The sequence below is a fragment of the Hyla sarda genome, chromosome 2 (assembly GCF_029499605.1).
Source record: "Hyla sarda isolate aHylSar1 chromosome 2, aHylSar1.hap1, whole genome shotgun sequence".
In the NCBI taxonomy this organism is placed as follows: domain Eukaryota; kingdom Metazoa; phylum Chordata; class Amphibia; order Anura; family Hylidae; genus Hyla; species Hyla sarda.
Window position 1 is genome coordinate 124,512,933 of NC_079190.1, and position 19,191 is coordinate 124,532,123.

Below are 19,191 nucleotides of genomic sequence, written 5' to 3' on the forward strand. Positions count from 1 at the left end.
ATTGCAAAAACATGGTGTGAACGCACCCAATAACAGCGCTTTTACAACAACACTCCAAAATGTCACATTTGGAATAGGTTGGGTGAGAGAATTATTGGACAATTAGATTTCAACATTCCTATCAGATCCAGACAGATTTCTTCCCTCTCCTCATTTAGAGCACATGCATGCTTGGCCATGCTGAATGTACATGTGTATTGGGGGTTTAGGAGAGAGAGAGCTGTCAACTTTACAGATGTTCAGCCAAGGGCTGTGTAATGTGTATGGCCAGTCTAATGGTGATCAGAACGCCAGATTAAAGATGGCTGAGCCCACTGATTTTCGTTGGTTCAGTTGCCCATCTTGTGTATTGTGCCACCCAATCTTTGATGGCAGATATCGGGGAGGATAAGGTTGGACATGTTAGATTTTCACATGCCTTATCTATTCCCTAGATCACAATAACATGGGCTACCGCCCAATGGTAACAGTTATCTCTCTTCCCATTCAGAATAACCTAGCATGTATATGTGGAGTGATATGTCTGAAATGCATGGCCAGTTTAGGGATGGTTGGATAGTCTTTTCACCTGTCATCAGCTTCTGTTGTTTTAAAGGGGTTATCCACCATAAGATGATTTTAGTACGTACCTGGCAGACAGTAATGGACATGCTTAGGAAGGATCTGCGCTTGTCTTGGGGCTAAATGGCTATGCTGTGAGATTACCATAACACTGTGGCTAGCTTTTTGGGAACTGGTATTTCCTTTTTGAGTTTTTCTTTTTTGCCTACAAATCCCATAATTCCATTTTCCTCCCTTCCACACATCAGCCACCCCACCCATTGAAACAAAAGACCTGTGGTTTTCAATCAGGGTGCCTACAGCTGTTGCAGATTGATCTCTCTCCCACCAAGCGACTCCTTCACCCATTGAAGCAGACAGGCTCCCTGTCATCAGCTGACTAGTGAGTCAGGTCTTGGCTGCATTGCAGGCTGGGAAAAATCTAAGACAACAGTCATTTTGTATGCTGTCAAAAATAAATAGTGGGGGGAAAATCACAGAAGAATTGTGAGAAAACCGTCACACACAGGTACAGACACTATATTATGGACTACACTAACTTTACAGCCCCTGTAGCATAGTCAAATAAACAAAAAATCCAGGAATACCCCTTTTAACAGTTGTTCTCTTTGTATTCCCAGTGTTTGTTTGCTGAAGTTGAATAGAATTTTTGATCGTGGGTACAATGACAGAAGCCGCAGAATATCGGTGAGTAATTTTGCTTTACTTTTAGATGACAAAATTTGAATGGCATTAGACCAGTGGTCTCAAACTGTGGACCTCCAGATGTGCGAAACTTCAACTCCCAGCATGCCCGGACAGCCGTTGGCTGTCCGGGCATGCTGGGAGTTGAAGTTTTGCAACATCTGGAGGGCCACCGTTTGAGACCACTGCATTAGACGTTTGGCTACAGTTAGTCAGAGAAAAGCAGTCGTGCTGTTGTCTGATAGGATGAAATAATATTGACTTCCTTTGTGAATTCGTACACTGGAGAGGAGCTGAAAAATGCCAAGGATAACCAAACACTCAGAGAGAGCACTGAACGTCACTGTATTTTCCCTGCCCAGTGCTCCCGGCCACTCTTCTGTGCAGGAAATGAAGTGGATGCTGTTACCTTCATCGCCAGGTCCAGAACTACACCGACATTACATTCCTTCCATTCAAAGGCTGCATTCACACCTCGTTTTCAGCATACGGTTGCCGGATCCGGCTGGGGGAGGGGAAAACTGAGCACTCCCGTACCCCAGCCGGACCGGCGCTGAAATCCATTTACTTTAATGAGCTGACCGGAGTCAAACGGTCGGCTCATTAATGTAAATGGATTTCACTGCCGGTCCGGCTGGGGTACAGGAGCACCCGGTTTTCCCCTCCCCCAGCCGGATCTGGCAACCGTATGCTGAAAACGAGGTGTGAATGCAGCTGGGGCTGGGCGGTATTACCAAATCTGCGTATCACGGTATTTTTTGTAACTTTCGGTGGTTCCACGGTATATAACGGTATTTCCTCCCCCCCCCCCCAAATTATCAGCCCAGCACTGCCCCCATCGGGGTAAATGCTCACATGTCACCTGCTGCCCTCCTCGTGCTGTTTGTTGCCGGCGCAGACACAAGGTAAACAAAATAAACGGATGTTCCGACGTCGGCCTTACGCTGGGGATGGGAACGTCGGACAGCCGTCAGCCTATCATCGGCCGCAGCGATGTTCCGCCTCGGCAGCTGATAGGCTGAGCCCACTGTCATGTAAGGAGCTCTGGGCGGCTTCTTACATGACAGTGGGCTCAGCCTATCAGCAGCCGAGGCGGAACATCGTTGCGGCCGGTGATAGGCTGACTGCTGTCCGACGTTCCCATCCCCAGGAAGCAGATGAGGCCAGTACCGGACCAACGGTAGGTGAGTTAAAGTTTATTTTGTTTCTTTTTTGCAGCCCGGGCATAGGGATACCGCACAGTATAGAGCAGTGGTCTTCAACCTGCCGCTCTCCAGATGTTGCAGAACAACAACTCCCAGCATGCCCGGACAGCCGTTGGCTGTCCGGGCATGCTGAGAGTTGTAGTTTTGCAACATCTGGAGGTCGGCAGGTTGAAGACCACTGGTATAGAGTGTCAGCGCCGGCGGCCGCAACAAACATGAGGATGAGGAGGGCAGCGCATGCGGGTGACGTATCAGTATTTACCCCGATGGGGACAGCGCTGGGCTGATAATTAATTGGGGGGCAGAACAGCGCTCGCGGGTGACTTGTGATTAGTTCCCCGATGTGGGGACAGTGCAGCGCTGGACTCATTCATTCATTCCCGAGGGGGAGGGGCCCAACCGTTATTGCGGTATGGGTTAAAATTTATATCGTGCAGCACAAAAATGACGGTATGCGGTATGAACCGGTATACCGCCCAGCCCTAAATGCAGCCTTACATAGGTAGGGATCCCAGTATATGCAGTCAGTTTATGAGGTGGGAACCCCCTTTATCTGCCATTGTGTTGTCTCCAACCTGTGTGGCATTTTACATTTCAGTGACATGTTTGATGGCGTTGAATAAATGAGCCATGGCAACCAAAGTAAATAGTGAGGTGAATGACTCCATTACATGTACAAGCTTGGACTAAAGGAAAGAACCGGTGTAGTCGGTGACTTGCATAACAACGCAACCGTTAAAGGGGTACTCTGGTGGAAATGTTGTTATTTTTTTAAATCAACTGGTGCCAGAAAGTTAAACAGATTTGCAAATGACTTCTATTAAAAAAATCTTTACTCTTCCAGTACTTTTTTTTTAGCAGCTGTATACTACAGAGAAAAATCTTTTCTTTTTGAATTTCTTTTTTGTCTTGTCCAAAGTGCTCTCTGATGACACCTGATGCCTGTATCAGGAATTGTCCCGATCAGGAGAAATGCCCATAGCAAACCTATGCTGCTCTGCACAGTTCCTGACACGGACAGAGGTGTCAGCAGAGAGCACTGTGGACAAGACAAAAAAGAAATTAAAAAAGAAAATAATTTCCTCTGTAGCATACAGCTGCTAAAAAGTACTGGAAGGGTAAAGATTTTTTTTTTTATAGAGGTCATTTACAAATTTGTTTAACTTACTTGCACCAGGTGATTAAAATAAAAAGTTTTCCACCGGAGTACCCCTTTAACCTCTTCAGGACGATGGGCGTATGCATACGCCCTGCATCACGAGTCCTTAAGGGCGGAGGGCGTATGGATACGCCCATGGGAATTCCGGTCCCCGCTGCTAGCCGGTCAGGGACCGGACCAGGATGACTGCTGATATCTATCAGCAGGCATCCCGTGCATATGCCCAGGGGGGTCCTGAGACACTCCCCCCCCCCCCCCCCCCCCCCCCACGCCGGTCAATTCAGACTGACGATTTTCGGCGGATCCGGGTCATACTCGTGTCCGGTGACCCGGAAAATCAGGGGGATTGGGGGTGTCCAAGAGGGGATAGGAGTTAGATGGCAGGGGTTCCACCTATCCCTTCTATTGGTTGTCAAGAAGCAACGAACAATAGCAGATCGGGGGCGGGGGTTAAAGTTCGGTTCCCCCGTCCTGCCCACCGATGGTACTCCGGGGAGAACTGTAGCATGACCAGCGGCGGTGGAGGTCCTTTACCTGATCGGCTGTGGCGGGCAGCGATGACGTGCGGCTCCCTCGTGGCTCCCTGGTGAAGACTACGGAAGCCGGTGAGTAGTTGCCTAGCAACATCTGGGGGCGGCTAAATTTGTAGACTATATATAGTGCTCTCTAAACTGTAGCCCCCCCCCCCAGATGTTGCAAAACTACAACTCCCAGCATGCCCAGACAGCCGTTTGGGCATGCTGGGATTTATAGTTTTGCAAGATTTAGATCTTGCAAAACTACAACTACCAGCATGTCCTCACAGCAGTTTGCTGTCTGGGCATGCTATGATTTGTAGTTTTGCAACATCTGGAGGGCCACAGTTTGGAGATCACTGTGCAGTGGTCTCTGAACTGTAGCCCTCCAGATGTTGCAAAACTGAAAATCCCAGCATGCCCAAACAGCAAACAGCTGTCTCTCCATGCTGGGAGTTGTAGTTGCGTACCTACAAATGTTGCAGAACTACATCTCCCAGCATGCACTTCGGTGATCAGTACGTGCTGGGAGTTGTAGTTTTGCAACAGCTGGAGGCACCCTGATTGGAAAATACTGAGTTAGGAAAACCATCAGTTAGGTTCTTATACCTATTAGTGTGCCCCCAGCTGTTGCAAAAGTAGTTTTGCAACAGCTGGAGGTTTGCCCCCCCCCCCCCCCCATGTGAATGTACAGGGTACATTCACACAGACAGGTTTACAGTAAGTTTCCTGCTTCAAGTTTGAGCCGCGGCAAATTTTCTGCCGCAGCGCAAACTCCTAGTGGTAAACTCACTGTAAACCGCCGCCACTGCTAATGTACCCTAAAAACACTACACTAACATAATAAACACATAATAAAAGGTACAACACTACATATACACCCCCTTACACTGTCCCTCCTCCCCCCCCCCACCCCCAATAAATATAAAAAACATTGTACGGCAGTGTTTCCAAAACGGAGCCTGCAGCTGTTGCAAAACAACAACTCCCAGCATTTCTGGACAGTCACTGACTGTCCAGCCATGCTGGGAGTTTAGCGATAGCTGGAGGCACCCTGTTTGGGAATCACTGGCATAGAATACCCCTATGTCCACCCCTATGCAATCCCTATTTTAGTCCTCAAATGCGCATGGCGCTCTCTCACTTTGGAGCCCTGTCGTATTTCAAGGAAACAGTTTAGGGTCACATATGGGGTATTTCCGTACTCGGGAGTAATTGCACTACAAATTTTGGGGGGGGGCTTTTCTCTTATCCCTTATGAAAAGGAAAAGTTGGGGTCTACATCAGCCGGTTAGTGTAAAAAATAAATAAATAAATAAATAAATTTTTACACTAACATGCTGGTGTTGCCCCATACTTTTTATTTTCACAAGAAGTAAAAGGAATAAAAGACCCACAAAATTTGTAATGCAATTTCTCCTGAACACGGAAATACCCCATATGTGGACGTAAAATGTTCTGCGGACGCACAACAAGGCTCAGGAGTGGGAACGCACTTTGTACATTTGAGGCCTAAATTGATGATTTGCACAGGGGTGGCTGATTTTACAGCGGTTCTGACATAAATGCAAAAAATAAATACCTACATGTGACCCCATTTTGGAAACTACACCCCTCACAGAACATAAGAAGGGGTATAGTGAGCCTTAACACCCGACAGGTGTTTGACAAATTTTCCTTAACCCCTTAAGGACTTAGCCCTTTTTCACCTTAAGGACTCGGCCGTTTTTTGCACATCTGACCACTGTCACTTTAAACATTAATAACTCTGGAATGCTTTTAGTTATCATTCTGATTCAGAGATTGTTTTTTCGTGACATATTCTGCTTTAACATAGTGGTAATTTTTTGTGGTATCTTGCATCCTTACTTGGTGAAAAATCCCAAAATTTGATGAAAAAAAATGAACATTTTGCATTTTTCTAACTTTGAAGCTCTCTGCTTGTAAGGAAAATGGATATTCCAAATAATTTTTTTTTTGATTCACATATACAATATGTCTACTTTATGTTTGCATCATAAAATTTGAGTTTTTACTTTTGGAAGACACCAGAGGGCTTCAAAGTTCAGCAGCAATTTTCCAATTTTTCACAAATTTTCAAACTCGATATTTTTCACTGACCAGTTCAGTTTAAGTGGATTTGAAGGGTCTTCATATTAGAAATACCCCATAAAAGACCCCATTATAAAAAAAACTGCACCCTCCAAAGTATTCAAAATGACATTCAGTAAGTGTGTTAGCCCTTTAGGTGTTTCACAGGAATAGCAGCAAAGTGAAGGAGAAAATTCACAATCTTCAAATTTTTACTTGTATTTGTAGCCCAATTTTTCTCGAGTAAGCACATACCTCATATGTCTATGTAAAGTGATCGGCGGGTGCAGTAGAGGGCTCAGAAGCGAAGGAGCGACAAAGGGATTTTGGAGAGAACATTTTTCTGAAATGGTTCTTGGGGGGGCATGTCACCTTTAGGAGGCCCCTAGGGTGTCAAAACAGCAAAAAAAACACATGGCATACCATTTTGGAAACTAGACCCCTCGGTGAACGTAACAAGGGGTTAAGTGAACCTTTTTTACCCCAGAGGTGTTTCACAACTTTTGCATATGTAAAATTTTTTTTTTTTTACCTAAAATGCTTGTTTTCCCAAAAAATTTACATTTTTAAAAAGGGTAAAAGCAGAAAATACCCCCCAAAATTTGTAACACAATTTCTCCCGAGTACGGTGATACCCCATATGTGACCCTAAACTGTTGCCCTGAAATACGACAGGGCTCCAAAGTGAGAGCGCCATGCCCATTTGAGGTCTAAATTAGGGATTGCATAGGGGTGGACATAGGGGAATTCTAAGCCAGTGATTCCCAAACAGATTGCCTCCAGCTGTTGTAAAACTCCCAGCATGCCTAGACAGTAAGTGGCTGTCTGGTAATACTGGGAGTAGTTGTTTTGCAACAGCTGGAGGCTCCGTTTTGGAAACAGTGGCGTACCAGACATTTTTCATTTTTATTGGGGAGGGGGGCTGTGTAGGGGTATGTGTATATGTAGTGTTTTTTACTTTTTATTTTGTGGTAGTGTAGTGTAGTGTAGTGTTTTTAGGGTACAGTCGCACGGGCGGGGGATCACAGTAGTTTCTCGCTGGCAGTTTGAGCTGCGGCAGAAAATTTGCCGCAGCTCAAACTTGCAGCCGGATACTTACTTTAAACCTCCGCCCATGTGAGTGTACCCTGTACGTTCACATTGGGGAGGGGGGGGGGGGGGGACATCCAGCTGTTGCAAAACTACAGCTCCCATCATGCGCTGACAGACTGTACATGCTGAGAGTTTTAGTTTTGCAACAGCTGTAGGCACACTGGTTATGTATCACTGAGTTTGTGACCTTACTCAGTGTTTCAAAACCAGTGTGCCTCCAGCTGTTGCAAAACTACAACTCTCAGCAGTCGCCGACAACCAACGGGCATGCTGGAAGTTGTAGTTATGCAACCAGCTGATGCACTACTACAACTCCCAGCATGCACTTTAGCTGTTTGTGCAAGCTGGGAGTTGTAGTTATACAACAGCTGAAGGTACACTTTTCCATAGAAAAAATGTGCCTCCAGCTGTTACAAAACTATAAGTCCCAGCATGCCCATAAGGGAATGCTGGGAGTTGTGGTGGTCTGCCTCCTGCTGTTGCATAACTACAGCTCCCAGCATGCCCTTTTTGCATGCTGGGAGCTGTTGCTAAGCAACAGCAGGAGGCTGGCCCTCACCTCCTACTGCTGCTCCGGGACACAGGTCAGTCCCTCGCCGCCGTCGCTCCTGGGGCCCCGATCCCAACAGGGACGCCTGGGATCGGGTTCCCCAGCTGCCGGGGTCCACGTCCCGCACCCGCTCACGCCCTGCGTCCTGAAGAGGTTAAATTTGGATGGGAAGATGAAAAATAATTTTTTTCAAAAATGCTGGTGTTACCCTAAATTTTTCATTCTCACAAGGGAAAAATAGGAAAAAAGCCCCCCAAAATTTGTAACCCCATTTCTTCCGAGTATGGAAATACCCCATATGTGGATATAAAGTGCTCTGCGGACGAACTACAATGCTCAGAGAAAATTTGTCCGGAATTTAAGGCCACGTGTGTTTACAAAGCCCCCATAGTGCCAGAACAATGGACCCCCCCACATATGACCCCATTTTGGAAACTACAACCCTCACGGAATGTAATAAGGGGTGCAGTGAACATTTACCCTCCACAGGTGTCTGACAGATTTTTGGAACAGTGGTCCGTGAAAATGAAAAAAAATTTTTTGGCGGGTGTAGTTTCCAAAATGGGATCACATGTGGGGGGGAGGGGGGTCCACTGTTCTGGCACCACAGGGGGCTTTGTAAATGCACAAGCCCCCCGTCTTCCAACCAAATTCTCTCTCCATAATCTCAATGGCGCTCCTTCTCTTCTGAGCAATGTAGTGCGCCAGCAGAGCACTTGACGTCCACACTTGGGGTATTTCCATACTCAGAAGAAATGGGGTTACAAATTTTGGGGGTCATTTTCTCCTGTTACCCCTTGTAGAAATGTAAAATTTTGGGAAAAAACTGCATTTTTGTGAAAAAACAAAAAAAATTAAATCATTTACACATCCAACTTTAACTAAATGTAGTCAAACACCTGTGGGGTGTTAAGGCTCACTGTACCCCTTGTTACGTTCCCTGAGGGGTGTAGTTTCCAAAATAGTATGCCATGTCGGGGATTTCTTGCTGTTCTGGCACCATAGGGGCTTCCTAAATGTGACATGCCCCCAAAAACCATTTCAGAAAAACTCGCTCTCCAAAATCCCATTGTCGCTCCTTCCCTTCTGAGCCCTCTAGTGCACCCATAGAACACTTTACATACACATATGAGGTATTTTCTTACTCGAGAGAAATTGGGTTACACATTTTAGGAAGATTTTTCTCCTTTTACCCCTTGTAAAAATTCAAAAACTGGGTCTAAAAGAACATGCCAGTGTAAAAAATGAAGATTTTGAATTTTCTCCTTCACTTTTCTGCTATTCCTGTGAAACACCTAAAGGGTTAACACACTTAATGAATGTCATGTTGAATACTTTCAGGAGTGCAGTTTTTATAATGGGGTCATTTGTGGGGTATTTCTAATATGAAGGCCCTTCAAATCCACTTCAAAACAGAACTGGTCCCTGAAATTTTTTTCGGATTTTGAAAATTTGGTGAAAAATTGGAAAATTGCTGCTATACTTTGAAGCCCTCTGATGTCTTCCAAAAGTAAAAACATGTCAACTTTATGATGCAAACATAAAGTAGACATATTGTATTTGGGAATCAAAATATAATTTATTTAGGATGTCCATTTTCCTTATAAGCAGAGAGTTTCAAAGTTTAAAAATGTTTTCTCCAAGAAATGATGCAAGTATCGACAACATTTTACCACTAACATAAAGTAGAATATGTCACGAAAAAACAATCTCGGAATCAGAATAAAAAGTAAAAGCATCCCAGAGTTATTAATGCTTAAAGTGACAGTGGTCAGATGTGCAAAAGGCCTGCGTCCTTAAGGGGTTAAGAGACATACAGGCCTAGTTAGCCTGGTCGTTAAGGGGCTAAAGCAACTTCAATCTTTATGTCAAAGTCCACAATCTGCTAGATTACATTTCTTATTACTCATTCACATCACTGATACTGTAATATACTGCATATTTATTACATGCAAATCTGTCCGCATCTCCATAAAAGAACATTTGTGGTGCCGTACCAATGTGGATTTGTTGTGAATTATGCTCTGCAGATTTTGGTGTGGTTTATGCAGGTAAAAAAATAGTATTCAAAGTTTTTGAGCCTGGTTGGTTTGCAGTAAAATCGAACACCCTGTATGAGGTGTCAGTTGTCAGCCGTGTTTCCCCGAAAATAAGCCCTAGCTGGATTATCGGGGTGGGCTGCAATATAAGCCTTACCCCGAAAATAAGACCTAGGCCAGTGGTCTTCAACCTGCGGACCTCCAGATGTTGCAAAACTACAACTCCCAGCATGCCCGGACAGCCGTTGGCTGTCCGGGCGTGCTGGGAGTTGTAGTTTTGCAACATCTGGAGGTCCGCAGGTTGAAGACCACTAATCTAGGCAATGTCCGGGCTGCAAATATTAAAAAATAAACTTAACTTACCTTCGTCCTCCGTTCCCGCGTTGCTAAGGCACTGGCCTCACTGTGCTCCGCTGCTCTTACTGCTTCCTGGTGTTGTGATGTCACAGAGCCTCCAGCCTATCACCGGCCGCAGCAATGTCCTGCCTCGGCCGATGATAGGCTGAGCCGACTGTCATGTAAGAGGCCGGCCTGCTTCTTACATGACAGTTGGCTCAGCCTATCATTGGCAGAGGCGGGACATCGCTGCGGCCGGTGATAGGCTGGAGGCTCTGTGACGTCCCAACATCAGGACCGCAGCAAGAACAGCGGAGGGGCCATGAGGCCGGTTCCTTAGCAACGCGAGGACGAAGGTAAGTTAAGTTTATTTTTTAATATTTGCATCCCGGGCACAGGAATACTTAACTGCTCTTTTGGCGCAAAGGTATTGGCCAGTGTTTAGAAGTATAGAGGTGTGTTCTACATAAAAAAAACATTCAGGTGTATATGTGGGCCCTTCATGCTCAAGCCACTTTACAAGTACAGCGCAGCAGCTGATAATTATTTGGCAGGGGGGGAGAGAAGCTGCGCTTGCGGGTGACATACGATTAGTCCCCCGATGTGGGGTGCAGCGCTGGGCTGATAAACCGGGGGGGGGATGTTGGGGGGCAGGGCTGCGCCCATCACATGTAAGTAAATAAATAAGCCCTAGTGTGTTTTTGGTGACTAAAATTAGTATAAGACCCGGTCTTATTTTCGGAGAAATATGGTATCAGGCCTAAAGCTGGTTTCACACATAAGTATTCGTTCAGTATAACCAAGAGTATAACCTACACAGTAGCTACAATGGAAAGATTTTCTCTCTTTTCAGTGCTTTGGACCAACACCTGGTTTTGGCTGAAAATTAAAAAAAAAAAAAACAGATCACGGTCTGTCACTGTTTGGAAATCTAGCCTATAATTACACATGGTGCTTACTCCGCAGCCCTAATGAATGTCCAGACATAAGTTTAGGGCCATGTGTAGGGTGTCTCTTAAACCAGGAACACAGCACCGTAGTCAGAGCGTCTACAGTGGCACAACAGTGTCCCATACCTTATACTAAGGAGCCTCAAGAAGTTGGCAAATTCGCAGGGTCTCGTTTAGCTGAGAGAATGGGCAGAGGGTCTCTACCAGCCTCCTTCCCCTCTGATCAGCGCTCCAATTGTGTACACAGCCTGCATTAAAGGGGTACTCCACTGGCCAGCCTTCCGGCTGAGTTCAAAACATTTAGTTCCGAATGCTGTGCGTGTGCTGATGGGGTCGGCCACACCACCAATTCAAGTCTATGGGAGGGGGTGTAATGGCCACCACGCCTCCTTCCATAGACTTGCATTGAGGGGGGCATGGCCTGATGGCACAAAGGGGCATGGCTGAACCTCGCAGCTCATGTATGGCATTCGGAAAGCTGGCCAGTGGATTACCCCTTTAATAATGCGCCAATATCACTGATCAATGCTGTCCTATGGCAATCTAAGGATTGCATGTATAAATCCCCTAGGTTAGTCCCTACCAACAAAAAGTAAAAAAAAAAAAAAATTGTAAAAAGTACTCGCTCTCCCTGTTTCATACACAGGCAGAGAGCGAGTGCTATTAACTGCCTGTGGCCAGACCGCACTTCCTGAGTTTGGTCTCCAGCCAGTCCAGCAGGAGACCAAAGTCTGTGCTTTTGAGCAGGCGGAATGTGGTCTAGACCAGAAGGGAGTCCCCCCCTAGTGGCCAGATTTATAAGGCCATGAAAGTGACATAAAAAGACATTTTTTTTTACAGGGAGTAAATTACAAATCTTATTTAATTTACTTGCTATATCATATGCAAAAAATTATTTTAATTCCCATTTAAGGGTAGGTTTCCACACATACTGCCACTGTAGTTTTTGAGCCAAAACCAGAAGTGTATTCAAAAGGAATGGGGAATATAAAAGACTTCTACTTCTCCTTCCTGCTGGATCCACTTCTGTCTTTTCCCCCCAAAATGCCAGAAAAAAACATAGTCTAATCAATACCATGTAGGGTGTGATTTCCAGAATATTTGTGAGGTCCTATGTATCTTTCGTTTCTCTTTTTTGTTATTCTAGTTTACTATTCGACTTTAGTGTTAGTTTGAGCGCGGTGTATCACCCTACTGAAGTCATGTGACATGCCCTTTGTTATATCTTCATTGATATTATTAGCATTTAACTTGTCATATCAGCTGTATGCTACTACAGATTTTATTTGACCTTTTCTTTGAGCTTTCAAACGATTGTACCTCCCTCCACATGTTCCTTGTTTGATATTCCCTTCCCCTTTTTATTTTCCGTATCCTATTTTCTCTTCAGTGTGTGATGGCAGCTTCACAAATGCAGGAAAATCTAAAATAAAAAGTCTGACAAAATATTTCTGCTAAATACTAGTTTCAAATTCTGATTGGTTTAGTTTGGTGTAGTTTGCTGCCCAACTCTGCTTGTTATGTGTTATTATTAAATTATCAGCCCCTTTTGTCTTTTACTTTTCATGTTTTTAATTCTGCAGGTTTTCTGATAGTTACATCACTGAAAATCCACAAAGATCTTTAGAGGTAAGTCTTGTAGGTTTTTTGCTTGATGAGAGGGGTAGTTGTAAGAACTTTATTATGGGGACATTATTTAAAAAATTAGCTACAGTGCTAAATAGTGGGCAACAGCATATGCAAGAGCATCTGTGATCAAGGTATTCAAGCATTAAAAACAGTCCTCACTGATCAATGCTGTGCTATGGCATGGCATGTATTAGTTCCCTTTTCGGTCACTTTATATAACAGTTTTTTTTTTTTTTATAAAAAGTGATCAAAAAGTCCACATCAAAACAAAAATGCTACCAATAAAACTAATTTCCATGCGATTCTGCTGTTCACCTGAGCTCATTGATGTGTTTGTCCAATTTAGTGTGTGTCAAAAAAAATAATCTGCGCCATAGTGTGAAGGACAGTGCGAATTCCCTTTGACAATGAAGGGAAATAGGATCCCTGAAGTTTTTATACGGATTCAAATGTAATATCTCCATTAGAATCTGCATGGAAAAACTGTGAACAAGACTTAAAGGTGCAGTACATGCAACAAGAGCTGTGATAACTATTTTGTAACAGTAATGAGCCCAGCCACCTGTATGAACACCACATGACCAACCTATTGGAATATTGGCTGCTTGCTTACACAGCATGCAGTTCACTGAGGAGGATGGCGTGTTCCTTTATGAGATGATGCTTGCCCCCACATCTCCTGCCCACACTCCCGCTGAGCTGCCGGGAAGCTTCCCCCCCTCATTTTAGACGTGGCGATCGAAGTTGATTGCCGTGTCTAAAATGAAAAAAAGGGGGTTGATATCAGACATCACCGCGATTGGTGAAGTCCGCTATAAGCCACGGGTCCCGGCCGTTGATAGCTGCCAGGTCCAACCCGCCTAACAGATTTAAAAAGCTCTGCTCTATTGGGGAGAACGGTGATCTGTTACTACAGTTCAGAAGCAAACCTAAGAGGTAGTCTGAAACACACCTCCTTGTCCCATCATTGGTCTGGGCTGCTGCTCACTCCTAAACCATCCTGTAAATAAATATACTGAGGCACGTGATCATTCAAAGGAAGGAACTTGGAGAGTTGCCTTAACTATATATTATACACTGTAAGTACTATTAGTACTTTTTTCTTTAACAATATGCCCATTCTGCCTCTGGCATCCTGCTCCCGTCCTCTTTTTGGTTCTTGTGGTCGATCCGTTACACTGCAGCTCAGCAAATTGCTGCAGCGTTGTCCCACCTCGGCCAATGATTGGCTGAGCAGCAATGGCACCAGGAAGAAGGAAAAATAACTATATATATATATATATATATATATATATATATATATATATATATAATATATATATAAAGAAAACCCTACCTCTGGATAACCCTCTTTAGGTTTTGTCTTGTCAGACACTGCAGAGTTTTAGTGCTGTGTGTGTGATAATTATAAGATAATTATAGGAAATGTTTCCGCTTTTTTTTTTTTTCCCAGGCATTTTTCGTCCCTTGCTCATGGTCTGCATGCTGCCACATGGACTTCCCAGCATGAGTGATCATGTCACTGTAGACTGTGCACGGGCAGCTGCAGCCAGTCAGAGTGCATGTGCAGGTGCACTTGACTGCTGAGGCCAGTGATTGCCCTTACACTTCTGCTTAACAGTCCGATGCAGCAGTGGCATAGGACTGTGATTGACATGTGTTTTTTTTTTCTTCTTTTTAACTAGCTAAAAAAAAAAAGCTATAACCCCTTAACAACAATTAACGTAAATGTACATCATGGTGCAATGGTACTTAGCACACCATGACGTACATTTACAATCTGTAATGACCGCGAGCACCGGACCAGTGCTCGCATCATACACGGCAGGTCGCAGCCGGGGAGCCGCTGGTAATGCGGACATCAGTGATTGTGCTGATGTCCGCCATTAACCCCTCAGATGCCGTGATCAATACAGATCAAGGCATCTACGGCAGTGCGGTACTTAAAATGGATGATCAGATCGCCTGCAGCGCTGCCGCAGGGATCTAATCATCTAGCATGGCGGTCCCCTCACCTGCCTCCATCAGTCTCCAGGGGTCTTCTGCTCTGGTCTAAGATTGAGCAGACCAGAGCAGAAGATAGCCGTAAACACTGATCAGTGCTATGCCCTATGCATAGCACTGAACAGTATTAGCAATAAAATAATTGCTATAAATAGTCCCCTATGGGGACATAAGTGTAAAAGTAAAAATTCGAAAAATCCCCTCCCCCAATAAAAATGTAAATCCTCTTTCTTTCCCCATTTTACCCTTAAAAAGCGTAATAAAAAAATAAATGAATAAACCTATTTCGTATTGCCGCGTTCGTAAGAGTCTGAACTATCAAAATATATTGTTAATTTTCCCGTACGGTGAACGGTGTAAACGTATAAAACAAAAAAACTCCAAAATTGCTGCTTTTTTTTTTTGTCACATTTTATTCCCCCCAAAAAATAAATTAATAAAAAAATAAATATAAGCAAAAGGAGGACTGATAAAAACTACAGATCAGGGCACAAAAAATGAGCCCTCATACCACCCCATATATGGGAAAATGAGAAAGTTATAGGTGGTCAAAATAGGGCAATTTTAAACATACTAATTTTGTTAAAATAGTTTGAGATTTTTTTTAAGCGGTAAAATTATAAAAAAGCATCTATCATGGGTATCATATTAATCGTATTGACCCATAGAATTAAAAAAAAAATCTAATTTGTACCGTAGAGTGTACAGCGTGAAAACAAAACCTTCCAAAATTTCTAAATTGTGGTTTCCTTTTCAATTTCCCCACATAAATAATATTTTTATGGTTGTGCCGTACATTTTATGGTAAAATGAGTGATGTCATTACAAAGTAAAATTGGTGACGCAAAAAACAAGCCCTCATATGGGTCTGTGGATGGAAATATAAGAGTTATGAATTTTAGAAGGCGATAGAAGGCGAAGAGGAAAAAACGAAAATACTGAAATAAAATGGGCCTGGTCCTTAAAGGGGTACTCCAGCGCTTAGACATCTTATCCCCTATCCAAAGGATCTTATCCCCTATCCAAAGGATCCCCTATCCCGTGATCTTGCACGCCGCACCCCGTTAAAATCGGTCCCCGGAGCGTGTCGATCACGGGGCCAGAGCGTTTTGATGTCATGGCTCCGCCCTCTTGTGACGTCACGCTCCACCCCCTCAATGCAAGCCTATGGCAAGGGGCGTGGCAGCTTTGGGCATAGGCTTGCATTGCTTCGGCCCTGTGATCGACAGTAATCAGACCTGGAGCGAACACGCTCCGGGGACTGATTTTAACGGGGTGCGGCGTGCAAGATCACAGGGGTCCCCAGCGGCGTGACCCCCGCGATCAGGCATCTTAAAAAGGATAGGGGATAAGATGTCTTGGCGCTGGATTACCCCTTTAAGGGGTTATTCTCTTTGATGGCTGTTCTTGTATTTCCTGCTCTCCCCTGCTTAATATTCTGGAAAGCTAAACTGCAGAATATCATGATGGACTTTTTGTTTCCAGTGATTTCTGGTTTCAGCACCGAGGTTGAAGCAATTTTTCTTCCACCCCTGTAACTGTAGATTTTGTGTTCATTTTACTGTCATTGACAACGTATTACCTGCCTGTAATAAGAAAATGCAGTTCTGCAAATGATCCGCTCTATTCATTACATTACAGGTAATCTTTGAGGAGCAGAAATTTCTTGTCAGACATTGTTATTGATTAAGCTGATTATTCTCTCCTAGACATGTAGAGTTTAATCTCTCCTCTGCTAAGGAGAACGGTTCTCACATGCTTTATAAGTCAAAGACAAATGAATAGCAAAATTGTGCTTGAATTACAGGAGCTGACAAAGGCGCTGGAGGAGAAATCCGATGATGCAGAATCCTTCAGCCAAAGAGCTTATGCTCATATTCTTCTTCAGAATTATAACGGTAACCACCATTTTCCCTCTTGTATTTGATTATATTATAACATCAGATTTAACATTTCCACTTATTATCATAAAGGGAACCGGTTACCATGAAAATGCTATTTAATCTATCGGGATCATGATATAGAGCAGACAAATTGGAGCAGATTGATATACAGTGGTCCCTCAACATACGATGGTAATCCGTTCCAAATGGACCATCATTTGTTGAAACCATCGTATGTTGAGGGATCCGTGCAATGTAAAGTATAGGACAGTGGTCTACAACCTGCGGACCTCCAGATGTTGCAAAACTACAACACCCAGCATGCCCGGACAGCCGTTGGCTGTCCGGGCATGCTGGGAGTTGTAGTTTTGCAACATCTGGAGGTCCGCAGGTTGAAGACGACTGGTATTGGAGGTTATACTCACGTGTCCCTGCCGCTCCGGACCATCACCGCTCGTCACCACTGCCCTGGATGTCGCCTTCCATTGCTGTCCCCGGGGTGTCCCCAATGCTCTGGCAAGGCCTCTACTTCCCCGGCATCCTCGCTCTCCGTCGCCGCCATCACGTCCCTACGCACGCTGATCCTATTGGATGACGGGACGGCGTGCGCAGCGATGTGATGACGACTGAGAGCGACAACGATGCAGGGGATCCCGAAGAGGACACGCCGGAGCCCCGAGGACAGGTAAGTGATCGTCAGCGGACCACACGGGGCACCGTAAACGGCTATCTGGTGGCAGCTGAAGCAGTCGGGGCCATCGTAGGTCGGGGGGTTACTGTATATCTTTGTGAAAGATTTAGTATAATTTGTAATTTGAGTGAAATCCCTGCCCTTTCTGTTCTACAGGCATTTGGTGGACGGTGTCGCTCAATGATAGGACCACCCACTGGACACCTTTGCATAGAACGATCATAGATTTCAATCAATAAATTATACTGAATCTTTTTCCACAAAGATATATATTGATATATACTGCTTAGCTTCTCTTGCTCTATACCATGATATAGGTAGATTTAGTGTGACATGTTCCCTTGTAACAACTTTGCAGGGTGACAAACTTACCAAGCAGCTCGCCTTATCTCCTTGATCCCCTTTTGTGTGACAAGGGATGATCGGGATATGAGCTTACTCAGGGGGTAACTGTCTGATCATGGAGGGACCCCCATAATGCAAATAAGAGACCCACTTATCCTGTCAGAATGGAGGAGTGATGCACATGCAATCTCTGTACAGCTGCCAAATATAGGCACCCAGCCCTCCGCAATCAGTTATTCTTTATCCTGATAAACATGTAATGGGGGGACAACCCCTTCATATAAAAATAATAAAGATTTATCGGTTTTAGTTGTAAATGAAAAAGCTTGGCAATTGAGAACCATTTGTTTTGTACTGTGACGTCAAACTTAAGCAGTGCAATGTTTAAAGTGTACCTGTCTTACCTGTATACATGAGAAGCAGCACTTTTTCTGGGCATCATATAACGTATGTATGCTATTTAAAGGGGTACTCTGCCCCTAGACATCTTATTCCCATCCAAAGGATAGGGGATAAGATGTCTGATCACAAGTGGCCCGCAGCTGGGACCCTCGCAATCTCTGTGCAGTACCTGGCGTTTGTTTAGAACGCTGGGTGCCGGCTTTGAGGGTCGTGACGTCATGCCACGCCCCTCGTGACATCACCTCACGTCCCCTCAATGCAAGTCTATGGGAGGGGGCGTGGCGGCTGCCACGCCTCCTCCTATAGGCTTTGAGGGGGCGTTGTGTGACATCACGAGGGGGCGTGGTCGTGATGTCACGATCCCTGCCACTCGCTCCAAGCATTCGGAACAAATTGTTCCGAACGCTGGGGCAGCGGAGTACCCCTTTAAGGAAGATTTCTGCTCTGCAAGTTTCATCTTTAATTTTAAGAACTCCTAGAGCTATTGGGCTGAGCCTAATGGCTATGGGTCTGCCCCTCTGTGTATGTTTTACTTAGTTTTCATTGGGGGGACACCTTACTGATGGTGCTCTTGCTCTATGCTCTTGCCACTAGGAGGCGCTGACACTAGGATATACCCGCCCACTGAAAGTAAGGTAATCCGTTTTAGCTAGTGTCAGTAGGAGGCAAGACACAGGTCTGGGAGCTCCCCAGACCTGGTCTTTTTTTTTTTTTTTTTTTCTAGTTAGGGCTTTTTAGTTAGGTTTTTATCTCCCTTTTGTTTCCTTTTTTTCAGGTGGGGGTTCAGGAGCATGGCGCTACCTGTTCTCCCATATGCGACAAAGGGGCACAGACATAGAGTATGTACTGTTAACCCCTTCTCACCAACGGCCAGCGCCTGGAGGTTGTACCCTGGGTCCGGGTCCCCCACTGCCCCTGCTCGCCCCTTTATCTTAAACTGGTATGATGCAGCGTGGCCATAAGCTGGTTGAAGACTTCAGGGTGAGTATAAGGAGATGGAGCCGTGGTTGAGTATGTACTACAACCCCCCCCCCCTTCCCCCTCTCCCTCACTCT

The 19,191-nt window shown here is 44.8% G+C and overlaps 1 protein-coding gene across 2 annotated transcripts in view; it reads left to right on the plus strand.

Moving 5' to 3' along the window:
• SUGT1 (SGT1 homolog, MIS12 kinetochore complex assembly cochaperone) overlaps positions 1-19,191 on the plus strand; it is a 109,779-nt gene that overhangs the window by 3,642 nt on the left and 86,946 nt on the right. For both annotated transcript variants that reach the window (XM_056555476.1, XM_056555475.1), the window contains exons 2-4: positions 1,182-1,248; positions 12,766-12,811; positions 16,623-16,713. In XM_056555476.1, the coding sequence (XP_056411451.1) occupies positions 1,226-1,248; positions 12,766-12,811; positions 16,623-16,713 (160 nt within the window). In that variant the 5' untranslated portion in view covers positions 1,182-1,225. The remainder of the gene's footprint in view (positions 1-1,181; positions 1,249-12,765; positions 12,812-16,622; positions 16,714-19,191) is intronic.